This window comes from Calypte anna, chromosome 17, assembly GCF_003957555.1.
Source record: "Calypte anna isolate BGI_N300 chromosome 17, bCalAnn1_v1.p, whole genome shotgun sequence".
NCBI lineage: Eukaryota > Metazoa > Chordata > Aves > Apodiformes > Trochilidae > Calypte > Calypte anna.
The window spans coordinates 9,604,383-9,630,030 of record NC_044262.1 but is presented as its reverse complement, the minus strand read 5'-3'; the positions used below and the strand labels follow the sequence as shown (position 1 = coordinate 9,630,030).

General features: G+C 51.5%; 1 protein-coding gene across 2 annotated transcripts in view; it reads right to left on the bottom strand.

The window, feature by feature from the left end:
* OLFM1 (olfactomedin 1) overlaps positions 1-20,342 on the bottom strand; it is a 30,915-nt gene extending 10,573 nt beyond the window's left edge. Inside the window, exons 1-4 of one of the 2 annotated variants that reach the window (XM_030461247.1) lie at positions 19,746-20,342; positions 8,162-8,311; positions 2,892-3,047; positions 189-408 (exon numbers count right to left, since the gene is read on the bottom strand). In XM_030461247.1, the coding sequence (XP_030317107.1) occupies positions 189-408; positions 2,892-3,047; positions 8,162-8,311; positions 19,746-19,811 (592 nt within the window). In that variant the 5' untranslated portion in view covers positions 19,812-20,342. Of the gene's footprint in view, positions 1-188; positions 409-2,891; positions 3,048-8,161; positions 8,312-10,109; positions 10,536-19,745 lie in introns of those variants that run through there. The other variant, XM_030461246.1, reaches the window with a different exon arrangement.
* Between the last annotated feature and the right edge of the window lie 5,306 nt (positions 20,343-25,648).

Here is a 25,648-nt window from a genome sequence, read left to right as displayed (position 1 = left end):
TCCCAGGCCAACTTCAGGTGTTCCCCAGGGCATCAATATTCCCAGGATCCAAGCCGTGCTCATCCCTCACAGCCCGGGCAAAGCCCCAGGAGATGTCCAGTCTAGCATCTCTGGTTCCGAAGGGGATGTGGGCTTTGACCCCCACCATGGTGTTTGGCCCAAGTGGCACCATGTTGTGCTGAGCCTACCTAATTTTTGCATGCATGCACGAAGCCTTTCTTCAAGATTTGACACTCTGTTCTGAAGCTCTTCGTAGTCATAGGCGCCAATCTCCTCCTGGAGTTCGTTTAGAACTGACGTCAGATTCTGGACCTCCTCTTTAAACTGCAAAACCAATTTGGCATCGGCTTTGTACTCTTCCAACACTGGTATCAAAGGCCTAAGTTCCTCCATTTTCGCTTTTATTGCCTGCAAGGTTAAAATAAGCTTGGTTCAGTGCTATGCGTGCAAAAATCTGCAACACTCTGCCTTGACCTGGTTGCTTCCTACGTGAGTGCAAGCTCCATAGCCCCCAATTAGCATCATCATTAAAATTACTTTACTTATTAGTTTGGGTCCGAATGATGTATTGGGTAGGAGGTATTAAACAGGCTGCAGAACACCAAAATATTTGGGAAAGGCCTTTATTTGTCATTTTTAGAATGCAACATCTTAGGGTTACATGCTTCAGATCACATACACAAAGAGTTCTTTTTTTTGTTGTTGTTGTTGTTGTTGTTTTTTTTTCTTTCCAAAAAAATAAAATAAAATCATATATATATATATATGCATTGACAAGGGTTTCAAACTAGTCATGAAATGCATCTACAATTGCATGCAAAGGAAGATCTCGGTTGGGTGGTTCAAGGTTCCTTAGTGAGATATGGTGTGCTAATTTGGAAAATAATCAAAAAAATAAATGCATGGTGCAAAATGCTCTGTGGCCCTCTTTTCATGGTTACATGGGAGTGAACTGCTTCTTCAGTCACTGCAGCATTGAAAAAACTTGCTTTTAAGTTAGCCCTGTAAGCAAGAAAATGAAATACTGTTGAGGATCTAGCTCACTAACCTGCCTTCAAGAGAGAGAAGCCATTCATAGACAGAGATACGGAACTCAAGAGAAAAAAAAACCAACAAAACAAACCACAACACGAGAGCTCCAAACCACTCACAGTTTAATGCTGGCCTTAGCAGAAACAAAATGCTGTGGCTGGGATTTAAAATGGTGCTTTGGCAGCAAATCAGACAAAAAAACTCCTTACTGGTTTTAGGTGTGAACATAAAAATCAAAGTCATAATCAGATTTATTTTGCAGAAACGAAGCCTAGTTTCTTTTTTTTCCTTTTTTTTTGTTTCTTTTTTTTTTTTTTTTTTTTTTTTTTTTTTTTTTTTTTAATGCATTACATGGAGGCCTCACTGAAAGGCCTGGGTACAACAGCATTTTGTTCAAGATGCTTTGCTCCAGCAGCTCATGAGTAGACACCAATATGCATGCACCTACCCAGCAATGAAGCATGGCAGTACATCCACTCTATACACTCCAGACAGTATACCCTGTATACTGGTGCTGCTCAAACCACTGCACAGTGGCCAAGTTCCCAGTGCTGTGTGCTGAAGCAGCTCAAAGAGGGGGGAAAGGGAGCAGAAACTGGTCCTCAACCTCATTTCTTTCCCTCCCAGCCCCTCCTATTTAAACCTTCCTGCAGTTTGCACAGGGAGGATGCAATTATTCCCTGATTTATTTGCATGTCCCAGTGCAAGCTGCCTGGAAGGCAATGGGGAGGGTTAAAAGTCAGCAGAATGGAGGGGGAATACAATAAAATAAATAATAATATGAAGAAACTCATGTTTGTTTCAGATGGTTCTTACAGCCACACTGCAGAGCTAAATTTAGGGTCCTGCAGTCGGACAGATGGGGAGTGAAGAGGGTGGAGTTGGTGAAAAGTTGTAAGAGTCTTCCTCCCAGCTTTTTCTGATGTCATCTTGGTATTTTGGTATTTAACATACCAATTAAAAAAAATAAAAATTAATCTGCTTTAAGCTGCCAGTCAGCTGGGGAGCTGCCTGGAAATGAGGATGAGAATCAGCTGGTTGGCTGAGCAGAAACCTGCCCAAATGTCATTAGAAATCATCTCCATTTAGCATTTACATCTCTGAATCCTCAACGCTACTGAAATTTAAGATTCCAACTATTCCTGACAGCCTCTTTTTTGCCAATTCCATTCATTCTCAATCAAGCTCTTGAACGTTCAACCACTGCTCCCAAGGACAGCTTCATTTAAGAGGCAGGTCTCTTGTCTTCTCATTTGGACAGCATCAGGAAAAATACATTGAATTGCTTCAATTTAATGTGCACATCCTCCAGATGGGAGCTTTGCCAGTCCCAGGATGGCTGCAGTGGTTGCACTTTAGGGTCTCTTTTTTTTTTTTTGGGGGGGGGGGGAGGAGTGTGATTTACTTGGGGGATTGCTACCATGTGCTGCAGAAATGTCAGGGAGCCCCATTCCTGCCTTTTCCAGGAAAATTGGATCCTGGGCACAGTGTGGGGAAGGACTGGCTGGCTGTGGAGGGCAACCCACCCTGCCCTGACCTCAGCTGCCCCAGGCTCTCCCTGCAAACCCCCTCTCACAGAGCAATCCTATGCCACCCTCTTTGGGGCACCCAAAGGGTTTGTGGCTATGGGAACAGGGAGATTTATGCTTTTACCCTATAGAAAAAGTATGTTATGGCTGATGGTGCAGTGCCTCAACCTGGATCTGGCCATGCTTTGGGGCAGCAGAGACCTGCACGAGTGGGCAGCCACCATGTACCACCAGACCAAGATGAGCTGATGGGGACTGGGACCACAGAACCCAGCAGACCCCACAGAACCCCTGGCCACCACTCTGTAGCAGTTTGGAAAGCAGACATACCTTAAACTGCCTTGCCAGGTGCTGCTTGTGGCTTTCTTCCACTTGCTTAAATTTCGATTCCAGTCCCCTCATCTGGTTTTCCATCTTCTCAACGTACTGTAGGTCCCTCTGAGTCCTCCTGTCCAACACCTCTATTGACTGGGACATGTTTTGGACCTGTCAAACAAGAAGAAGATCATTAAGGAGTTGGCACTTCCCCAGAAACAAGGCTGCCTCACTCCCATCCCTCACTGACCTTCTCCTCCACACTCAACCAAGCTAGGGACCCATCACCCTCTGCATTATTTCCTGCTTAACCAACAGCATCTCGTGTTATTGTGACCTTCAAGCTCTAAACTAGAGCATCTGGATCCTAAACATTTATAACATATAGATATTGCCCCCTCCCTGGCAGTGTTCAAGGCCAGGTTGGATGGGGCTTGGTGCAACCTGGTCTAGCAGGAGGTGTCCGTGCCCATCACAAGGGGGGGGTTATCATCTCCTCGTGGCCACAAGTGACACTCACTGATTGCCTAAGTGCAAACTTCCCTCCCAGCTAGTAAAAACTTCATTATCCCAACAGCCCTGCTCTTTTTCACAGCATCTGCCACTGCAAATCCAGCTGCAGGTGAGGGCATCTCAAAGCTGGGAAGTACCCTCTGGTACAACTCTCTGGTTGTGCCAGGCCAGCATCTTTTCCAGATGCCCAGTGCTGCACCCCACAGCACCCATCTGGCTCTGCCCAGGGGATGGTGCAGGAAGGTTTAGAAGGCTCATTGTGAGAAAAAAAGAGTTAAAGATCAAAGGAAAGAAGGGGGGTGATGGCTGGGCTGGCCTGACCCTGAAGGCTGGCTGCCACCTGATTAAGATATTCTCTAAATTTTGGGGCTAGGAGAGGGTTAATGAAGCTCTGACTTAAGCAGGCACCTGAGCACCTATTTAGCATCAAGCAATGGGTATAATTTAAGGACTGTACCCCAGAGGGTGGTGTTTGCACCACAGTTTGTACATTTTAGGTGCACTCCCCCCAGCACCACAACTCCTGGCAGCGGCGGGGCTGACGCCCGTGTTTAAAAATGAATCAAGCACCCAAGCTTCCTGCTGCATCCCAGCCCCAACTCCAGGCAGCCTGGTTCAGGTCTCCTCATCCAAAGCCAAACGTGAGCCAGCCTTGTCTCTGTGGATCCATTCCCAGACACTTCCCAGAGCCAGCGCTGCCACATCCACTCCCGTCTCAGCCTCGCCAAAGCCCCGAGCAGAGAGGGAAGGGGGAAGGGGGGGGGTGAGGGCAATGTTGCCTCCAGCAGCTCAGGCTGTGACTTACCTGGAGTGACAGAGGGAGGGGATGGCAGGTCTGCTGCCAGCTCTTGGAAGCCACTTGCTGAAACCAGAGTGGGTCAAATGCCAACATTGGTGCCTGCATCCCTGAAGGGCTCCAATCGCCCGTTGCTCATGCACGGCGGCAAGAAAACTATTAGAGGGGACTATTAAAAATGCATGGGCAACCTACATTCCAAAGGCCAACTTTCTGAGGAAACATTCTGTACGACCAGTCCAACCACTCCAGGGGGCTGATGGTCTTTCTCCAGCAAAGGTGAAGCTATTTTCAGTCTCCGAGTCCCAGCACGTCACCCAGAGATGAACCAGCACCCATCCTGACTGCCACCAAGGACTTGCTCGTGGAGGTGTGAGGAGCAGGGGAGAGCAGAACAAGGCTTTGAAGGGTTTTTGAAGAGGAGAAGAGCAAACTTGAACACAGCCTGAGCTTTAGCTGTGCCTCCCCTGGGGTATGAGCTCTCAGCAGACACCACTGGGTGCTAATTTACCTGTGCTGGATGTGGAGGGGTTTGAAGACCTCTCTCTACCCTCAGGCAGGGGAAAAGAAGTCTTAGCATGACTGGGCTGCAGGTATTTTTCTCCTGGCAATCCAGTCTATCCTTTGAGCTGAGCTGTATCTACGGAGGAGAATTGTTCCAATGGGATGGAATGGGAATGACTCACAGGGATCACACAGAATTCATCTCATTTATTGCACTAACACCTAACCCAAATTATAGGCCAAGCTGCAAGTAATCAGAAAAGAGCATTTCTATAACGATATGCTGGCACCTGGCCCTGCAGGAGCTGATGGAATCTCTAGGTGCTCCTGCTTCTTGGATGGTGGGGAGGGAGAGAGAGACTCAGCTAGGGAATGAATCAGAGCATCTCACTCAGACTTGTGCTCTGAATCACCTCTGGAGGAGCCTGCCCCTCCCCTGACTGCAGAGGCAAACAGCTCCTCACATGTCTCTACACAGAGACAGCTAAAATTAGCTGCTGTGCTATTTCAGGGATGTGTTTTACAAGTCCTGGCTCTCTCTATTTGTTGCCCACATTACTTTCAGATCCTGGCCAGATGTGTAAGATGTCAGTTGCCATCACTTCTGGTCTCTGACAGCAACGTGTGCTCCATCAGCTGAGGATCTCCTCATTTCGCTTCATTAGTATATTCAGCTCTTGGCACACCACTGGATTCCAATGAGACTGTTCATAGCTTTAACTTAAGTGTGTACTTAAGTGCTCTAATGAACTGAGACTAAAGGATATTGTCTCTCAGATTCCCTCAGCTTTATCCATTAACTGCTATCCTCAAACATCAGCTAAAATGCATTTTCTTTCCATTGGAAGGAAGCTCATTTTCCATCAAGCTAATGGGAGAGAGATACCTGTAACTGTCTTGGGGACAAGAGCTAATTTTAGCATTTGAAACAGAAATTTGATACAAACAAAACTTCCAGTGCTCTTCCTGTCATTGCTTGACCCCGAAGAGTTTCAGAATTAAACCACATTACCAAGGAGTCAATCTGGGCTTCATGACCCTGGTGAGATTCCCATGGTCACAGCCATGGTTTAAATCCTGTTTAAGCTTTCCTATGGGTCAACCTTTTGTACCAGGTCAGAAGAGCTGCTCTAAGCCCATCCTTGGGGTTTGAATTGGGATGAATCTTCAGGTTTAGGCAGCCAAACTGGTTTGAGCAATAGCATGAGCTATCTTGAGGGAGATTTTCATGGTCTGTGGGAAGAACGAGCACAGTGATGGACCAGGACATGAAAAGTTAATCTGGTCAGGTCTTGCCTAGAAGGCAAAGGGAAGGTTGAGAAGAGATGTCATTCTCCTCCCTATCCACAGCTCAGAGTGACTAGTAAGGGAACAAAAAAGAACTGTTTAATCTGGAAATAAGTGTTAGTGAGGAGCAAGAACTGGCAGGAAACCAAAAATGGCTTAACCATCAGGGGAGGAGATCCTCTGGGATAGCAGGGCCCAAACAAATAAATAAATAATAAGCCTTTTGAAGATAAACCATGATCTGTTTATGAAGAGGATTTAGGTGATGTCTTGGCTTGGAAGCAGTCCAAGATCTGGACTCAGCACCTGACACACATAAAGCTGGAAGGACTCGGTGTTCTCCAGCCCGCGATGAGCTCAGACACAAAACGGGCTGAACAGTTTGTCTGGTGCTGAGCAGACCTGGCTCCCCTCCCTTCCCTTCTCTTCCCTGCTCTCGGAGCTGTTGGGATGCCCAGGATTCACTTGCAAGCAGCAGGAGCTGCAGTTTCTCTGCATATCCCAATGCCCATGTGGTGAGGGTCGATGGGGTCTTGGCAGCTCTGAACTCCCAAGTCCATTCAGCTGCTGGAGCTTCCATGTAGAGATTCTCACTGGTGATGCTGTACTTGGTTTGTGTACACACACACACACACAAATATATCTTATTTTTTGCCCATAAAAGCAGGTGACTGCTGGGTCATCTCCTTTGAAAATCCAACCCCAATTTGACAGGTTATGTGTCATTATCTGCTGGGAGAGGGAAATCAGGAGGTGTGAGCTTTCCCACCACAAAGCTAAAGCTAAAATGTCAGATGAGGGAAGGAGTTTGCAGCTTCAAAATCCTTCCTGGGAAGCTCTAAGCCCTTCTCTGCCCTTGCATTTTCCTACAGGGATTACCATCATTTCAGCCTTCGTCAAGACAAGATCAGATGTCTGGCACTTGGAGCCTAGTCTTTATTTTGGGGTTTCCATCTAGGTTAGTGTAGGAGTGAGATGCAGACGGATTAGCAGGCAGGTAACAGCCCCAGAACACATCTCTCCAAATCCAACTCCTCCCTCACTTCATGCCTGCAAAAGGGAAAACTCCCTGAGCCTTCCCAGCCTCCACACGGGTGCAGATGTTATCTCAGGTCTTGTGTGCCCTGTCTGTGAGCAGGGGGGGCACTGGGTCAAATTCTGCTTGTTTAATACATGTGAGCATCCCAGGGAACAAGATGCCTCTTTGGATGCTCCTGGCAGCTGTTAATCTAATGCCTGCTGCCTCTTAGACAAACTGCTGTCGTTACTGCTTTGAGAAATAGGAGCTGGGGTGGGGTTATTTTTAGAAGCCTCTGACATACCAAAGCAGGAGTTTAGGGCTAAATGTTTCCTGCCTCATTTTATTGTCCTTATTACATAGGAAAATCAGTTAAGTGTAGGCTTAATGCTGTTATGAGTGATTGAGGCGTCAGCTTCCTGCAACAGCAGGATAAAAATTATTTACCATGCACAGCACACGCCAACACAGCACTAGAGTGTGAGGGATAATTACACATCCAGCACAGGAGTCCACTTCTATTTTAAAGAGAAGAGCACCATTTCACATGAAACAGCATTTCTTCAATGTAATCTATTATCAGGGAAATTTCGTGTTATTAGGAATGTTTCCCTAATGAGATTCTTTGATCTCTGTGGACAGTAGACTATTAGAAACTAATCAAGTGAATGTCAGCATCAGAAAGAAAGCCTCTAACTGTCATTTCTGTCCTATTTGATGTCGACAGCTTGTACTGTTTTATTTGACCTTTTTAATATCAGCTCGGCTAGGAATGCATGGGCTTTGGGTTTTAATTCTATCCTCTCATCTTGTTGAGGCTCATCCTTTGAAACTGCTTGTGTTAACATAATGGGAAAAAATGAGTAAATTACATCTTGCTTTTTTAGCTATATGGGTCAATATTGCTGCTTTGATCTCTGCAGTTTTCACCTGACTTGAGGCCACGGTCCCTTCTTCCTCTGTGCCTTCGAAACACTCAAGAGATTTATCCTCCCAACTTCAGCTGATTATTTCCCCACTACATCCACGGCCACAGCCACGGCACGGAAGGGCTGGCCCACGGGTTCCATCTTCCCTGCAAACCAAGGCTCAGCCCAGCTCGCTCACACTTTTACCCCCAACATCATGCCGAAGCAAAGCTTTCCCAGAAAGGTTTTATTTTATTACCTTTTCTAATAGTTGTCTCAGCTGCTTTGTCCTGGCATCACGCGAGCACATCGTCTGCTGAGGTGCCACCACTGTGCATATACAACGTCCCTCACTATCCTGGGCAGAGCTGTAGACCTGCCAGCTTTCCTCTGGGTTGGTAGGCAACACCTAATTAACACAGGGAAAAATGGGTTAAGTAATTAGGGAGGGAAGGGGAGGAAGCCTGGCAGAAGGTGAGAGGTGAAGGAGGAAGCAGGATGGATGTGGCAGGTACTGAAGATGTGCTGGAAGCTGAGGGAGGCTCCTCTGAGGGCTCTGAGGGCAAAATTCCTTTCTGATGGAAAAACGTGGATTGGGGACAAATAAAAGAAGGGTCTGAAAAGAGGAGGAAGAGCTAAAGTGAGAAGGCAATGCAAGTGGGAGAGCACAGACACGAGGAAAGCCACAGAGCAGGGACGGCTGGAGTGTGCTGTAAGGGATGGAGTGCGTGGTGGTGGGGAAGCAGCTGGTGACACAGAGCACTTGGCTTCTCCTTGACACGGTGAGAAGGATGTGCCCGAGCCACCAGGCAGGAGCCGGAGTCCTGGCTGAGGGCTGAGCAGTGATCAATGTGTCTCTGCAGAGCTCTCCCGGATCTGGCAGCACAAAAATCAGCTCTCCCGAGTAAACAGACACCAGGACTTAGGTTTCCCCCTTCCTCTCTCAGCCTCTCCTGGGGATGGGGAGGGTTCACAAGACAAATTTCTATTCAAACGTTCTGCGGGTGAAGGGCAGGGAGAGAGCCCGGTGCCTGCCCTGTGGAATCCGGCAGGAAGGGATGGATGGGGTCCGGGGGGTACGATCGGTGCACCCGCTGAGCTTCCAGGACACAGAACGAAAGGGAGCCCAGCCACAAACACAGCACATTCCCCACCTCCCCTCACTCCCCTTGTGCTACCCAGACCTCTCTGATCTGAATTTTTCCTTTGATCTCACAGCACTCGCTAACACACCGCAATTCAGCCGCCCATCACTCCGAGGGTTCCACCGTTCTGCCACCCAGAAGGAAAATGTTCTTTCCACTGTTACAGCAGATTACAAATCACCTTGCAAATAAAGACTCGTGTTGCCAGACACGCACTGAAAGCCGCGGCGAGGCAGGCAAACAATTTCATCCCCTAGCTAAACCGAACAAGAATAAACAAATAAATAAATAAACGGCTCTCATAATCCCCGGTAACACGGAATAAAAAAAAAGAATAATCCCAGCTTCATTCACAGACACTACAGAACCACGATATGAAATACTCGGGAGCTTGCAGGCACAAGCAAGCAGCCTGGAGATCAGCGCTGCCCATTTTTCCCTGCTAAGGACAGACGGACAGACAGACGGACTGTTTTTCTGAGCCCTTTCCGAAGTGGTAAAACCAGGTACCCCCCGTACCAGCCCTCCAGCAACAAACTCAGGGACCGGTACCAAACGGCACCACCAAACCCCATCGCAACTTCTCCGCTGCGTTTCGTAGCGGCGGTGAATGAATTACCGGCAGGGAAGCGAAGGAGCAGGGAAACTTTGCAACCAATCTGGCCGAAGGCACGGGGTGGGTACGGGCACCCCAAACCCAGAGAAGGGCTGGCAAAACCCAGGAGGAGGAGAGGGGCTCCCCACATTGCTATTCCTCTCCCGCATCTCCTGCCGACCTCCCGCCCCGCTCCCGCATCACCCCGACCCCGCTCTCCCGGTCCCGGGGGGCACTTGGCAGGCGACGCCCCTCCCCCGGGAGAGGCTCCCTGAAGCTGGGGGGGCTTCTGCAGGGGCTGCCGGGGGGAGCGGGGACAGCAGGGAGGGAGCCGGGAAGGTGCCCGTGGGTACGGGGAGGCGGGCGACGGGGCAGAGAGGGATTTCGGCAGCCCGGGGGTCCTCCAGATGGGAGATGCAGAGATGCTCCGGGCAGGCGGATCCCGCACACCCCCTCCCCGCACTTACTCCCGTGCTGCGGTCCAAGGTACCTCCCGTGGCCGCCGTGAGTTTGGTGGTGTTGAGCCCCACGAGGGAGGGCAGGGTCTGCGACATCCAGTTGGTGATCATGGCCATGGTGCTGAGGACGACTCCAATCTTGAGTAAAGGCACAGACATGTCTGCGGGGGGGGGGCGCCAGGCACCCTTCATTCTGCACCGGCGCCGGGCTCCATGCCGCTGGGGATGGGCTGCACCAGCCGCCCGGCAGCCACCGCCGCCCCTCGCCGCCGCCCCATCCTCCTCCTCCGCCCCGCCGAGGCCCTGCCCGGCGCTGGCGATGATGCTATCGGTGTTTTTTGCCCGAGTTGGATGATACCGCAGCCGGTACCGGAACGCGGTGGCTTCCCCGCGCCCGCCGCTCCGGGCGCAGCCGGAGCGCAGAGAGCGGCTGCAGGAGGCGGGACGGGAGCGGGCGGGGGGCGGGGGGGAAGGAGGGGCGGGAGCGGCCAGGCAGCCGGAGAGACTGCGGAGGGCAAGGGGTGGGAGAGGGAGAAGGAGGGGAAAGAAGATTTGGGGAGGGGAGGAGAGATTTGGAAGAAGGAATGGTATATATATAAATTTTTTCTTTTTTTTTTTTTCTTTTTTTTTGCGGAGGGAGATTTGGGAAAGGGTGAGCAGAGGGGAGGAGAAAAGATTTAGGGTTGGAGGTTTGTGGAAGAGGATGGAAATAAAACAAAAGATTTGGGGACAGGGGAAAAGAAACGTGTTTTTTGTTTTTTTTTAGGGGGGGGTGTGGAAAAGGGAGTGGAGGGAAGGAGAGAAAGAAAAGGGGAGGAATTGGGGATAACGGAAAGAACTGGGGAGAAGGCTGAGATTGAAGGAGTGCGGAAAAGGACTTGGGGAGGAGGAAAGGCTCGGGGAAGGGAGAAAAAGGTTTGGGGTGAGGGCGAAAGATTTGGGACAGGGGAGAGAATCTGGGAAAAAATCTGGGGAGCGGGCAAAAATTTGCTGGGGTGGGGTAAAGCTTTGGGGAGAGCGGGGAAAAACTGGGGAGGAAGCGAAAAAGCTTTGGGGAGGGAGAAGAGAGTCGGAGAGGGAAGGGGTGGGGGTGCGGCTCCCCCGGTGCGGTGCAGTGCGGGACTACAGCACCCTCTGGCGGCTTCAGTTGGAGCCGCACGGGACCGGGACCTGGATCGGCACCGGTGGGTGGGTACGGGACCAGGACCTGGATCGGCACCGGTGGGTGGGTACGGGACCAGGACCTGGATCGACATCAGTGGGTGAATACGGGACCGCAGGGAAGGCGGCGCAAAAGGACCATGCTGGGGGCTTTGGCTCTTCTGGAGCGTCTGCTCCCGCACAACGCCCCTGTGGGGGGGAGGCAGGGGGGGCAGCTGACCATGCCTAGGCAGTTGGGTCATCAGAGCACCCCCTGCATCCCCGCTCGCTCCCTCACCACGCTCTGCAGTCTCAGCATCCCTCAGGGGTGCAACAAATCGCTGTTAAACCAAAATGCCCGGAAATTCTGCCCTCGAGCCGACAGCCTGGCTCCTGCCTGCCCCACGGGATCCCAGAAGGGCTGGAAGGGACCACTGGAGCTCATCTGCTCCAACCCCCCCTCCAAAGCCCTGCTGGGCTCGGCAAAGGCAGCAGGGACAGGCTGGTGGAGCTGGGTTTGCAGAGAGCGCTGAGGGAGTTTCTGAAATAAAAACACATTTAGCGAGTCCACCAGGTGGAGAGAAAGAGAGAAGAGCAGAGCGCTGACGACGGGTCCGATCCTGTCCTTCCGATAAAAGAGCAGCAGCACCAGGCGCAGGCAGCCGGGGGGCAGCGGGTGCTGCACAGCACAGACTGAATCCCAGAAAACCCAACCCTCCCCTCTCTTCCCAGCACCCTCAGACCGTGTTCCCCCTGCCCTATCCTCCTGCCCTGGCCAGACGAGTTCTGGTCAGGGTTAAGTCAGACAGATGAAGCTGCTGCTGAAATGAGGAAAACACTCCAGAAACATTGCTGCTCCGGGTTCCCAAAGCAGCCGAACTGCTTCCACCCTTCACCCAGCTCAGGCATCTTTTCCGTGGCAAAACTGCCCCAGGGTTGTGCTGGAGAGGGGGGTCAGATCAGGGAGGTGTTTCTGGCTGGGGTTGGAGGAACAAAGCAGAAAACCTCAGATGGTTTCAGTCTTTCCAAATAAATCACAGCTGCCCACTCTGCTCCAGTTCAGCCTGTGCTGCTCTAACAGGTGCTTGTACTGGGCTCAGCACCCCAGGCCCTGCTTGCTTAGCTGATTTCACACCCCATCAAGCACCTGAATGCACTTAAATCCTCCCGATGTTCATTTAGAAATCAAGTATCAAGTGAACTAAGGGTGGGACATCAAAATGGGCTGGTTTTCCACACTTTTTCAGAAAGTTCTGTGACTTAATGCATTAACCACCAGTGCTGGGAGCAGGATGGTCCTGAGCCTGTATGGAACAGCCACAGCCCTTCCCCACATCAGCTGGTCCAAAGCAGAGACCTGACAGAAAAGATGCTCCCAGGGAATATCCTTGTTTCCTTTTCTTAGGGGCAAGGGGTTTTTCAGAGCAATGAGATTCTGGTGATCAACCTGTGCAAGGTCATGGGCACCAGCAGGAAAATGACTTCCCCTGTCCAGTGCCTCAAGGAGGTGATGTGCAAACCTCTTCCCTAATGTTCTCCCCTGGTTTTCGAAGCCCAACATAGCAACAAAACGAAACACAGGCAGCAAAAACCCATGAACTTGATGTGGGGGATCTGACACTGCCTCTACTCGTGCTAGAGCAAAGCAGAAAAAATGTGAAATGCCAGTGAAATAAAAGAGGAGGAGATTCAGATCTGACTCTTTCGGAGCTGATGGCAATCCCTGATGAGACTTTCCAGAGCAAAGCAAGATCTGTCCTTAAAAGAGCAACTTCCCAACATATCTCTTCAGCACCAGCTTTGCTGAACTGGTTGAGTTCAACTTTGTCCTGATCACTTTGAAATATTTTTTTTTTAATTATCTTTTTTTCCCCCCCTGCACAGGACACTGCCTTGGAAAAAAAGCAACTTCCTGATGTCCCAAAGCTTTCCTTGTCCTGAGCCATTCCTTGCAAGAGCAAGGGATGGAGAGCTGCCCTCCTGTGCTGCTCCTGCTGTAAGCAGAAAGAGCAGAAAATGATGAACTAAAAGGGAACAAAAGATCCTCTTTGCATGCAGATATTCTGAGCTGAGAGAGAGAAGGAATGCGAGAGAAAAGCAAGGAACAGGGGCTCCCAAAATAGCTATTTAGTGGAAAGTTCCACCGCTGGGAAGCGATAGTGCAGAATGGGACTGCCTGCCCGAAGGAGCCCTGGGAGGGTCAAGGGTTGCAAAAAAGGATAAATGGAGTCTGAGTTGTGTGCAGGACACGGCGGACATTGTCTCCCTCTCCTGGCTGGTTCAGAGAAGCGGTGCTGAAGTTTTTCTTGCTCCCAGACTCAGGTAGGGATGGTGATCCCAGTCAGAACCCCTATGGCAGGCATGGTGAGAGGATGGGAGCTGCTCACACAAGCGGATTTTAGGAGCCTCAGATCTTGATGCTGCTCCAAACTGGCTCGGTAAATGCAGGAGGCATCTCAGCCACCCCCCAGCATCTCCAGCAAGGAGGATGTGTCCAGCTGGGATGGTTGCCAGATGGAGGGCAGTGCCCCAGGCACCTTCCCAGGGCTGGCATCTCTTGTCCTGGGAGCTCAGGACTCAAGAATTTGTCCCAGTCCTGGGACAGCCCATTCTCCAGCTCTTGCCGGATGCTCCATTCTGCACCAGAGACCAGCAAGATGTGCCATGCCCTGTGGCCATGTGGAAAATGGGGGAAAATTCTGTCCTTTCTGGAACGACCTTGATATGTAACTTCATGGATCCTCCTTAGACACCTGGACTAAAGGATTTTTCTCCAAAGCTCCCTCCTGTACCTGATGGAGAGGCTCTGAATCAGCCTCTGGAGGACTTTTCTTTGCATCCCTCCTGGCATCCTGACCCATGTTGGGCTGCCAGAGCCCCTCTTGCTGCCCCACTGCCAGGTGCTGCTGCACTTGCAAAGGAGCCTGGATTGCATGGACACAGGGGAGAAGCAGGGTGGAAAGGCCCAACTCCATCCTGCAGAGATGTAAGAAAACCCCCAGAACCAGGGTGAAGAACCACGCTGGCACAGCAGGTCAGCTGGCAGCCCAAAGCTGTGGGGATGCTGAGCAGCTCAGCATGGGGGTCCCTGCAGCAGGGCTCAAGGCTGAGGCTCCAAGCCCACCCCAGTCCCTCTGCCTGACACCCCAGAATTACACAGAGAGCTCTGGATTCTGCTCTTAAGAGCAGGACAACGTCTCTCATCCTTCTCTCAGCTCACTCATCACTCACCCCTTTCCCTCACAGTCCTTGTTGTAGGAGGGATCTGAAGTCCCCCTGCAGCAGCCTGTGAGCAGGAGCCTGTGAGCAGCACCCAGCAGCAGCACCACCCACCTGCCCTGGGAGGAAGCACAGGCACCTTCATCCTCATTAGGGAATGCACTTTTTGTCTCCATCACCTCTGGAGCACAGGACAATCTTCTGTTGCATTGGCCACAGGGAATCTGTCCCTCAGCAGGTCATGAGTGCAACAGCAATGTAAGGTACCAGGTTTGCCTGGTTTGGGGGTCTGACATCCAAATATTCTCGCTTTTTTGCCTGTTTGGGTGCTTTTTGGGAATTTTTTTTTTTTTTTTTTGTCACTGCCCATGCTACCATCACATCACTCAGTCCTGGAGCTGGACCATCACTTCTGCACCACTGCAGAGCAAACTGTTTCCCCCTGTCACAGGGAGGCAATGGATGTACAGAGAGGCCAAGCAGAGGAAGAAAAGAAAATGCCAATTAAAGCCCCCAAAGTGCTTTGGAAACAGCGAGCACCACCCTGCAGATCATTGCCAGCTCTTGGTGGGAAAACCGCCTGTGCCTGGTGCCAAACTTGGGTGCAGAGTGGCCACATTTTGGGATCAGGCAGCCCAAGAGTCCCTGGAAGGTTAACCCCAGCTACAGACATGGGGATAACTCCACCTGCACACTCAGCATCCTCATCCTCTCCATCCCTTCTCCAAACACAGAGCACGAGCTCTCTGCAGCAGCACCACTGAGCTCCTGGTGTTCCACTGGAGCAGAGGAATCCCCTTGGCTGGTTTTCACTTTGCTGACATCTGTGTTTAAGTTCCTTTTACATTAAACCCCTGCTCCAACCCTGAGTGCCAGCACATGCTAAAACCCCCAGGCTAGAGCAGAGCCCATTAATACCAGCCCAGGTTTCCCAGGTGCACTCCTGCTGCTCCCAGGCTTTGATTAGGGATGCTGATTTCTTTTTTCTTTTTGGGGGCATATTTCCCCAGGTCAGCCATATGCCTCCAGCCAGAAAGTCCCTGTACATTGAAAACTTGTTCTGCACGTTGCTTGCTGGAAAACACAGCAATGAGCCCAGGCTGCTCCCCCCTGGGCTGAGCTCTCCCACGTGCTACTGCCCTGCTGCCACCTTCCCAGAAGATCTGAGCATCCTCACTGGTTTTGAAAGGGGTGGAAAGTGAGGCTGGGAGTCAGGAGCTGGGTCCTGAACAGGGAGAAATTTTCCCAGGGCCAAAACCCAGGAAAAAGCTGGGCTGGAGGCTGGGAGCAGGGCTGCTGGGAGGGCAGTGGCAGGCAATGGTTCCAGTCTGCAGAAGAAGCAGGACCAGGATTTTAAGGTGCTTTTCCCCTCTGGCTGGGATTTGCTGGTGCTAAGCCATGCTTCTGAGCCTCAGTTTCTCCAAATTCTTCCCCCTTGACTGAGTCAACTTCTCAAGCATCCCTCTGCACAACCAGCTCTCCCAAGGCACCCACAAGTCCCAAACCCCAAAGCAACACTCCTTGGGTGTCCCTGTCCCTGATTTGTCCCCTTTTGGCCATAGCTCCCCCACAGCAAAGCCAACACTTATCACTCATAACCAGAGAATCAGCTCCAGTGCAGTCTACAGCCTTCACCCAGCTAATTCCTTCAGATAGTAATTAGTTTTGTATTACTTTACGCAGTGATGCTAATACTGATTACAAGGACTGATAACTTGAGTAATAAATACAACCCAGGGCTGGAAATTACCTTTCTTTTTTATTGGTGAAAGCTGAAGTTAGTGAAATGAGACACAAATTGGTTTATGAGATGAGGCAGCTGCCTCCTGTTAGAGGCTGCAGATTTGCAGCTCTGTCCTCCTGGTTTCCCTGGATCTCCCCGAGAGGGGAGGGAAGAGCCCGTCCACCAAACTGGGCACTGGGAAGTCCCCTGTGGACAGGAGGGGCCAGCAGGGTCAGGCTGGGTGCTGCTGGGGCAAAGAGGCACAAACAGCTTTGGGGAGGGCATCCCCCCTACCCCTGGAAACAGCCCCAAGAGGGACCTGATGTGCTAAAGGAAAATCAATGGTAAAACTGTTTTTCTTTGTTGCTTGTTTGTTTTTTTTTTCTTTCCACTTGCAGAAGCCCTAAATGTTCAATGCCTGCTCCAACTAGCACCCTGAACCCCTCAGCCCATACCTCTGATATTCCTACAGCATCCCATCCCTTTTGGCAGCACTGCCTTCTTCCTGCACGTGACAAGCAGATCCTTAGAGAGCACAAGCTGGCTCTGCTCCCCCATGGCCATCAGGACAGCTGCCCTGAGTCTCACTGAGAAGACAACAAGGAGATAAAGCCCCAGGCTTTGCCCAAAAAGCTCTCAGCTCAGGGCTGTGGGCACAGCCAGAGCAAGGGTGCTGCACCTTGGGGTGCCTGAGCTCTGCCCCCCACCCCAGCACCCCCCCAGCCACTGCACCCCGAAGCCAGGCCCTTCAGCTCTGCCAAAATATTTGTCACTTCAGGTTTTGATCCCTGGCCTGTGGAGAGCCAGGACAAGGGGCCAAAGAAAAGACCTCAGACAGTGAGAAGAAATCCCAGAGCATCTCAGAGCTTTGGCCCTGGGGCAGTGCTGTGGGGGGATGGAGGGGCAGGGAGGGATTCTGCAAAGGACTGGATGGTTGGGGGGCACAAAGGGGCAGCTCCCCCTTGTTTCACACTGATAAAACTCCCAAGGTCTCAAAGCCCGGGGGTGCAGCCTGCAGCATGAGCATCACCTGCCTGCTCCCAGCTGGGTGCAAGCATCCTCCCTCCCACCCGGGGGGACCATCAGAGGATGCTGCAGCACCAGTACCTTGAAGACAACTCCCTCCCCTCCCCGAGCAGAGCTTACTCAGCTCCCAGCTGGAAGAACAGCCATGTGCTCACCCCCCTCATCCCCATCCAGCCATGCCTCTCCCCAGTTCTTCCTTCCTTGGGGGCTGCCCTGCCAGTGTCACTGCAGGGAGGGAGAAGAGGGAAGAGCAGGAGCTTCTGCATCACCAGGGAAAGCTGCTTAAATCAGCAAGCTCTCCCCCTCTTGAAACTCAATCCTTCTTCTCCCGGCACGGGATCTCTACAGGGGATGGGTGAGACTCCATCCATGTGATGGAGATGGGAATCCAGCCCTGAATTAACCGTGGGAGCCACGGAGCTGGGCGGTGCCTGGGCTGGGAGGCGTGTTTGGGGATTGCATCTGGCAGCAGAGCTCCAGAAAGGAGATGCTAAAACTCCAAAAAGGGCTCTGCAGTGCCAAGGAAGGCAGCAGGCAGGCTGGTGGGAGAGCTCTGCATGGCTACCTGCAGGCAGCAAAACCCAGGGAGATGCTGCAAAGCTGAACCCAGCTCTTGCTGAAGGCTGCTGAGCAAAGCTGGGGATTCAGCTGGGGCTCCCAGCCTCAGGCCAGCAGGCAGGGCCAGGCCAGGAGGGAACTCTGCCAAAGTCACCCCCCAGGGCTCAGCCCTAGAGTCTGGAGCAGATTGGATTTTCACCCTGTTATAAAGTTAGGGGAAAAGTTGGAGTGCTGCATTCCTCCAAAAATAGAGAACAAGAAAAGGAGCAAGGAGCCAAGCACAGCAGCAGCCTTGGCACAAGAGGTAACAAACTCAGTGTCCTTGAAAAAAAACCAAACCACCAAAACCCCAACACAAACCACCAGCCAATGCAGAGGGCTGGAGGCTGACAAGGTCACTACAGGACAGTGACAGCCCCTGGGGAGGGGGTTGCCACCCAGGACCCCAGGCCAGGGGGCACTGCCTGGGGCTGGCAGGAGGGGCAGCTGGAGGGACAAGGGGCAGCTCTCCCCTCCTCCCCACTGCTTCCCATGGTGCTGCCATGATCCTGGGCTGGCTCTGCCCTGGCTGCCCCAGCTGGGCAGCAAGAAGCCCCCTTTTTGCAGATTTGCCCAGCACTGCTGGTGGCCCCTGGCTGCTTTGTCCAAGCCCACGCATGCGCCCTCCCCGAGCATCCCTCACACAATGAGCTTCTCCTGGGCACTCACTTGCAGCTCTGCTTCCTTCCCACCCCTCCTCATCCACACACCTCTTGGATTTCTTTGCTTCCCCCTCCCCTCCAAATTTCTATCCTCTCATCCTTTCTCTGGAGGGCAACTCAGGCAGCTCTTGGCTTCATCCCTCTCTTCCTTGGGAGCAGCAGAAATACTCTGAGGGTGCAAAGCCAAAAGGCTTCAGCTACTGAAACTTCAGCAGCAGGGCAGGGACAGGAGAGAGCATTGTCAGCAGGAGAAAAGGGGGAAAAAAGAATCTACATAAAGCACCCAGGATGAGAGCCCAGCTGCTAATTGCTCCTGCACTAAGAAGCCTCCATTCCCCTCCTATTTATAGCTGCTTTTATTTTATTTTTTTTTTTTTTTTTTTTTTGCTTCCAGGCAGCATCACAATTAACCCCACAATCTAGAGCATCCTCTTGCAATTACTTTTCTTCCTTTTCTCAGTGACTGGGGCAGAAAAAAAAAAAACAAAACAACCTCAAAAGACAACTTCCCCACCTGCCTCTACCCAATTATCTTCAAGAAGTCAAATGGAGTTTTATTTCCACTTGCAAGAGATGGCTTTTGTGTTCTCCTTACCTCCCCCCCCCCCCCCAGTCACAGTCCTCACAGAGTCCAGGGGCTGGGACAGTGCAGACAAGGATTAAAACCCACTAAAAAGAAGATAAAGGCAGAGGGGGGGAGGGGGGGGACGGCGGGGGGAAAATAAATAAGAGCTGCTCCTCTCTCCCACAAGCCTGTCACAGATGGAAACATCAAGGGACATTTAAATGTCACCCAAAAGCAGCAAAACTACCCCCACACGAGGAGCTGGTGTGGATGGGGGGGGGGGTGTGAGTGTGTGACTGTCACCGTGCACTCCCCTTGTGTCCCCGCAGGGACCCGGGAGGGGCAGCCCCGAACTTGGCAGAGCCCAAACCCCGCGGTGCCGGCTCCCTCCGAGCCCCCCAATAACTTTGCCCACCCCAAATCCCCCCCCTCCCCCTCTCCCCCCAACCTCCCGGGGGTGGGATGTGCAGCCAGGGCAGCCCCTTCTCCTCTTTCCTGAGCCCCCCGACCCCCTTCCCACCCCCCAGTGAGGGTCCCCCAACATGGGGAGGTGGGGAAGTGGTGTAGGGGGGGGCACGAAGCCTCCCACTCCAGTTTTCTTTTGTGCTCTCGAGGTTTAACAGAAAATGGCGTTGGGAAGGGAGAGAAGGGAGGAAGGGTAGTGGGGTTGGGGGGAGGGGGAAAAAACAAAAAACCGAGAGAGAAAAACCTACTTGAGTGAGTTCTGTGCCCATCAGGATGAGGAAGCAGAGGGTGAGGAGCTTGCTTGCCGGTTGCATGTCTCGCACCCAGTTCTAGGCACCTTGCATGCAGATCACCTCCCGGGCGAGCCTCCCTGTGCAGATCCCCGAGTGCCTCGCTGCCTCCTCAGTCCTTTATTCTTAGGATTATTTGAATCGGAAAGAAAACGGAAAAAGAAAGGGGAAAAAAATAAAAAGACAATAAAATGCAATTTAAAAAAAAAATAAAATAGCAGAATAGTTTTCCGGGCGGCTCTCAGCACCCCCAGGAAGCAATGCAAGAAATCTGCTTGGCAGAGCCTTCACTTTGCATATTTATTGGGATCTCAGTTTCTCTCCTCTGCTCTCTGGCTCTCCGGCAATTTATTTTTTATTTATTTTATTATTATTATTATTTTTTCAATGGCTCCCCTGCTCGAAAGACATCTGCGAGGAGAAATTCAACGGAGCACGAAACGATTATCTCTGCGATTGCCAAAAGTTTGCCTTGAAAAGGAGTTGGGGGGGGTGATGGGGAGAGGAGAGGGATTAGGAGAGAGAGAGGAGGGGAAAAAAAAATAAAAAAAAAAAAAAAAAGAAAAGGAAAGGAATTGGTAGGGCTGGCTACTAGCAGGGGATGGCTGTGGAACAGGATGTGACATCAACTGAGGCGGGGGAAATTTAACTAAAGACGGCAAAGGGAGAAAAGCAGCCCCGGGAGCAGCGGTGCGGGGCAGCGGGGCCGGGCGGGGGATGCTGCGGCAGCAGCCCCGCCAGAATGAGGATGTGAAGGGGGGGTAAGGGGGATGTTAACCCCCTCCTTAAGCCTCCCTAACCCTCCCGAGCTCCAGGAGCTGCTGAGCTGTCCCCGTTCTCTGGGGGTGCTGGGGGGTGTCATCCCCCCCACCCTACGTAGCAACCCCCCAGCAAAGATGCTTCCCCCAAGCAAAGTCCCAGCTCTCCTGGGGCTCAGGTTAATTTAAGGCAGCAAGAGGCTGGTGAGGAGCTTCTTGCCCTCCAGAGCATCCTTCCAGGGGCCTGCTGGTGTCCTGGGGGCTTAGCCTGGGGGGTTATACCCACCCCATGCTGTGCCCTTCCCCTCCCCGAGGCTTGGAGGAGCTGCTTACTTCTCATTCTTCTCTCATACACACTTTGAGGACTTCCCAAACCTCAGCTTTCCCAAGAGCTCATAAATCCTAGAAGTCTCTTATTAACTGGCAAAGCAGGTGAATTGCATCACCTCCCCGTTCCAGAGGTGGGAAATGGAACATGGATCTTATCTTAATGATTATTAAATGCTTTAACAGAAACCACTTCCCCCAGCCTGGCAATTAGCAGAGGACTTTCCTCCCCTTTAATTACTTATTGCATAAGGTTTGGGTTGGTTTTTTCCTTCCTCTTTTGAAGTCCTCTGGTACTGGTTATTACTGGAGCAGGAGATGGGATCTCTGCAGCAATCTCTGACACTGGGCCCTTTCCAAGTCCCAGGATCCCAGAGCACAGCACTCAGCAGGAACCAGGAGTTCTGCAGCAGGGTGGCAGAGGCTCAAGGGGGGACAAACTGCTGAGGGCAAGCTAAAAAAAAAACCCAAAAAACCCAAACAAATGTCTTCTGTGTGTTGGCACCAGCAAATGCCCAAGGGAAGGTTGTCCCATCTTCTGTGAGGGTCTCAGCAGGAACCAGGAATCCTGCAGCAGGGTGGCAGAGGCTCAGTGGGGACAAACTGCTGAGGGCAAACTAAAAAAACAAAAACCAAACAAAAAACCCCCCCAAAACAATTGTCTTCTGTGTGTTGCCCAAGGGAGAGTTGTCCCACATCTTCTGGGAGGGTCTCAGCAGCACCCTGCAGCTTCAGGCAGCTCTTCCCAAGGAAGGCAGTAAAGGTGTTAGTTTAAAGATACCTTAGAAAAAGGCAGTGCAGAGAGCAGCTGGGGCAAAGCTGGCATGGCTGACTATCCCACACAGAGCTGTCTTTAATAGACTTCCCTCAGCACCTCCTTCTAAGGTCAACTCTTTATAGCCCATAAAAGCTGAGGACCTTTAAAAAGCTTTAAGCTCCCTTTGACTTTCTCAAGAGCAGCAAAATAAGGCCAAAAGCATCAGTGGTACAGGACAGGGTTTGAGCACCCCTTGCCCTGGTGCCTCAGGAGCTTTTTTTCCCCAGGAGCATCACCTGCCCCCTGGCAGGGGTGACAGCAGGACAAAAAAAATTCCCAAAAATCAGGGGAAGGGGAGAGGACTAGTGAATTACACTGGCTTGCAACTTCTCTGCTGGCTCCATGGTTTAAATTGTCTTTAAAACCCCCCTGAGCTTCCAAAGCATCCCAGTGCTGTTGCAGCTCAGGGTGCTCCATGTCAGGGCCCAGGTACAGCTCATAGAGCTGAAAAACAGATTCCAGAGGTGCAGAAGATGAGGAAGAAGAGTTCCTTCCACTCAAAGCTCTTCAATGGGGAGATCAGCTTCACCTTAAATCACTGGGACCATGGAGGGTGACTTCAGTTTGGATGTCCTAGATCTCAGAACAGAAATAAAAATCCATGCTTTCTGCAGTGGTACCAGATAAGGCTCTGAAGTGACACTTTTCCTGGTCAGCAGCAGCCTGTCCCCAAAGGGAAATCTGTTTTCTCCCCCTCCTGTGCTTCTCCACACATCTCCCTTCATTGACCTTCACGGGAACAGTCAGGGCTTGCACCTGGGTAAATGACAAACCCATCAGCTCTGCAATTCATTTTAATTTATTCTTCTTTTGAAGTCTTTCATAATTAAGAGCAAGAACATTTTTCATTGAATTAGAGCTCCAGGCTCCTGAGTGTGAGCTCCTTTCTCCAGGAACCAGCCCTGTCCCACAGAGCCCCACTCCCAGGATGTAAATCAGAGAAAACAAGAGAAATTAATAAAATACCTGGTACAACACAGCAGAGGAGCCTGGGAACACAACCTGGACCTTTTGATTTCCATGGTGTATTACCTTGACTTGGAAAAAATACTTCCAGAAATATTGTAAAGGCTTCAAGGTCTGGAGAACCTGTCCAGGGTGTGCACAGAAAGAGGCTCCAGCTCCTTCACCACTAAAAGGGAGGGCTGAGAGCAGGCTGCCCAGGGGAAGGGTTCTTTTATCTGATAAAACAAAGTCAAAGCAAGAATCCACAATTTGGAGTAGAAATAGGACTGGTTTTGTTTTGTTTTTTTCCCCAGAGAAGGATAATCCGACTGTGAGAGAGCTCAGCTGAAGGCACAGTGCCCTCTGCATTGCTTGTCACAGTTAAATCAGAGCCACCAGATACACCCTGGCTCCTCCAGAAATGGCAACAGGCAAGGTGCCTTCAATGAAACTCTGCTGCTTGATAGTGGAGAGGAGATCAAACCACTTCTGGAGTCTCTTTTTGAGTTCTGAGATGTGATTTAGGCCAGCACCCTGCTCCTAGACCACGCTGCTCTCCAGAGCATCCCACTGCTGGGATGCATCCAGGTGATGGCAAGGGCAGGGGATGGCCCAGTTCTGTCTGATCTAGATCTAGATTTAAAGAACAAACCCCTGTTTTCTCCTCCAAGAGCTGGCTGATGACAGATTCTGTCCCAGGGCTGCCAGGACTTGGCTGACATTTTGTTGTTGGTCCTTCCAGGGCTGCCCAGTGTAAAACTGAGTAGCCAAAGAGACCCAAAATCTGGAGCCCTCTGGCAGCAGAAAGTCAAGGGGAGAGAAGCCAGGCATGAACAGCACTGCCATGGGCCTCCAGTGTGACAGAAGGACTTTCCCCCCCCCGGGAACACTCTTTCAGCATGCAGTGATGGGTTTGGAGCATCTGATACTGGAGGAGCAGGCAATGGATCCTCAGAGGAAATCAGCCCTGGGTGATCCTTCCCATTTCCTGCACACAGGCTCAAAGATGAACTCAATGAGGCCTCATCTTTGAGATGAGGCTCAAACATTTGCTGCTGGCAGCCACAGGGCTGCCTATGCCATGAGTTTTCCTCTTATGTCCTCTTTTGGAATTGCCTCGAGATCCCAGCTACTGATACAGGGAGTCAATTCCTCCCCTGGTTCTGTGGTTTAAAGTGTCTTCAAAACCCACCTGAGCTTCCAGACAGAAAGCATCCCAGTGCTGTTGCAGCTCAGGGTGATTTTTACTGGCACCAACCTAAAAGAAGGCAAAACCTGAGGTTTCTTGGTAAATTGGCTCACTCTAGTTGAAGATCATAGAATGGGCTGGGTTGGAAGGGACCTCAGAGATCATCAAGTCCAACCCTTGATCCACTCCCCCCGTGGTTCCCAGCCCATGGCACTCAGTGCCACATCCAGGCTCTTTGGAAAGATCTCCAGACACGGAGAATCCACTACTTCCCTGGGCAGCCCATTCCAATGCCTGATCACCCTCTCCAGAAAGAAATTCTTTCTCATCTCCAACCTAAACCTCCCCTGGCACAACTTGAGACCCTGCCCTCTTGTCTTGCTGAGAGTTGCCTGGGAAAAGAGCCCAACCCCCCCCCTGGCTCCAACCTCCTTTCAGGGAGTTGGAGAGAGTGATGAGCTCTCCCCTGAGCCTCCTCCAGCCTCAACACCCCCAGCTCCCTCAGCCTCTCCTCACAGGAATTCTGCTGGATCCCTTCACCAGCCCAGTTGCCCTAAGATGCTAATATGGGTGGGAGGGGTTGGAGACCTCTGAGCAAACCCACACATCTAGCCTGCCTATGGTCACTTTATGTTCTTTTCCTTCCTTTGGAAAGCAAAAACACTTTTGGAAAACACCCTCTTTTTGTTGCAGGTTTCATCCCAAGCAGCCCTCAGCCACGCTCGGGCTGTGCTGTGGCCCAATCAGTAAATCTAAATTAAATCCCAGCCTCCTGTTTTGATCCCAACTTCTGCAGCATCCCTGGTGGGGCCACAAGCTCAGCTCTGCTCCCTTTCCAGGAGGGCCAAGGCCCCACAAAGCTGCTCGTGCTGCTTTAAGGCAAAGTCAGGCAGAGCATCACCATAACGTGATGCTGCAGTTGCCATGGTAACAGCACCAACACATCTTGTCATGAATAGCAAAGCAAATTGTCATGGAACAGTAAAACCCACAGAGGTTGCCAGGATGGATGGGTTTGCTGCCCTAGGGTTACAAGGATTTACAGGCTGTTTATTTCTCTCTCTCCACACCCCCCCCCCTCCTCTTCCACCCTGAAAAATGATCCTACATGTGCCCACACACCATTTCTGTCCAGAAACATCTTGTTTGTCCACTCACACCAGACACCAGACTGATGTGGTGAGTTTGGCCAAAGAAGCTTCAGCTGGAGCTTCCAAATCACCCCCAGACCTCAGCCTTTCTCTGCTCTGCTCTTTGGCTGCCCCAGCTGAACACATCTCCAATGCTCAGCCCTTAATGACCCCGCAGCACCCACAGGAAAGTGTCTGTGGACATCCAGAGTGCCCAGGTCATGGGGATGGCAAGGAAAAGGCACAGCCTGGCCAAGTCAGAAAGGGGACAACACCTCCAGGTCCCACGCAGACTTGATAGGAAGGACCATGAGGCAGGAATAGGGATGGTCCCTTTCCAGCTGGAAATGGGAGCTGGAGAAATTTAGGCTTTTCCCTTGGTTTTGAGCTCAGGCTCAGTGGCTTGGTCCTCCCCTCCTCAGTGAGAAGGTTGAGAAGGTTGTGATGCTTTAGCAAGTGCCTTCCTTTAGGCACCATGATCTGCTCCCATCTTGGCTGCAAAGTTAATGTCCAGGTGGACTCTGGACAAGCTGCCTCAGTGTCTGCTCATACCCTGAAGTGCTGTAACAACCAAGGGTCATTTTCAGCTGATTTCAGGGAAATTTCATGAATTTACCTTGTCCCTGATCTCCTGGGCAGTTGGGTTGGAGCCAGCCAAAGCCACATCCCATGCATTTGCATTTGCTGGCTCAGCA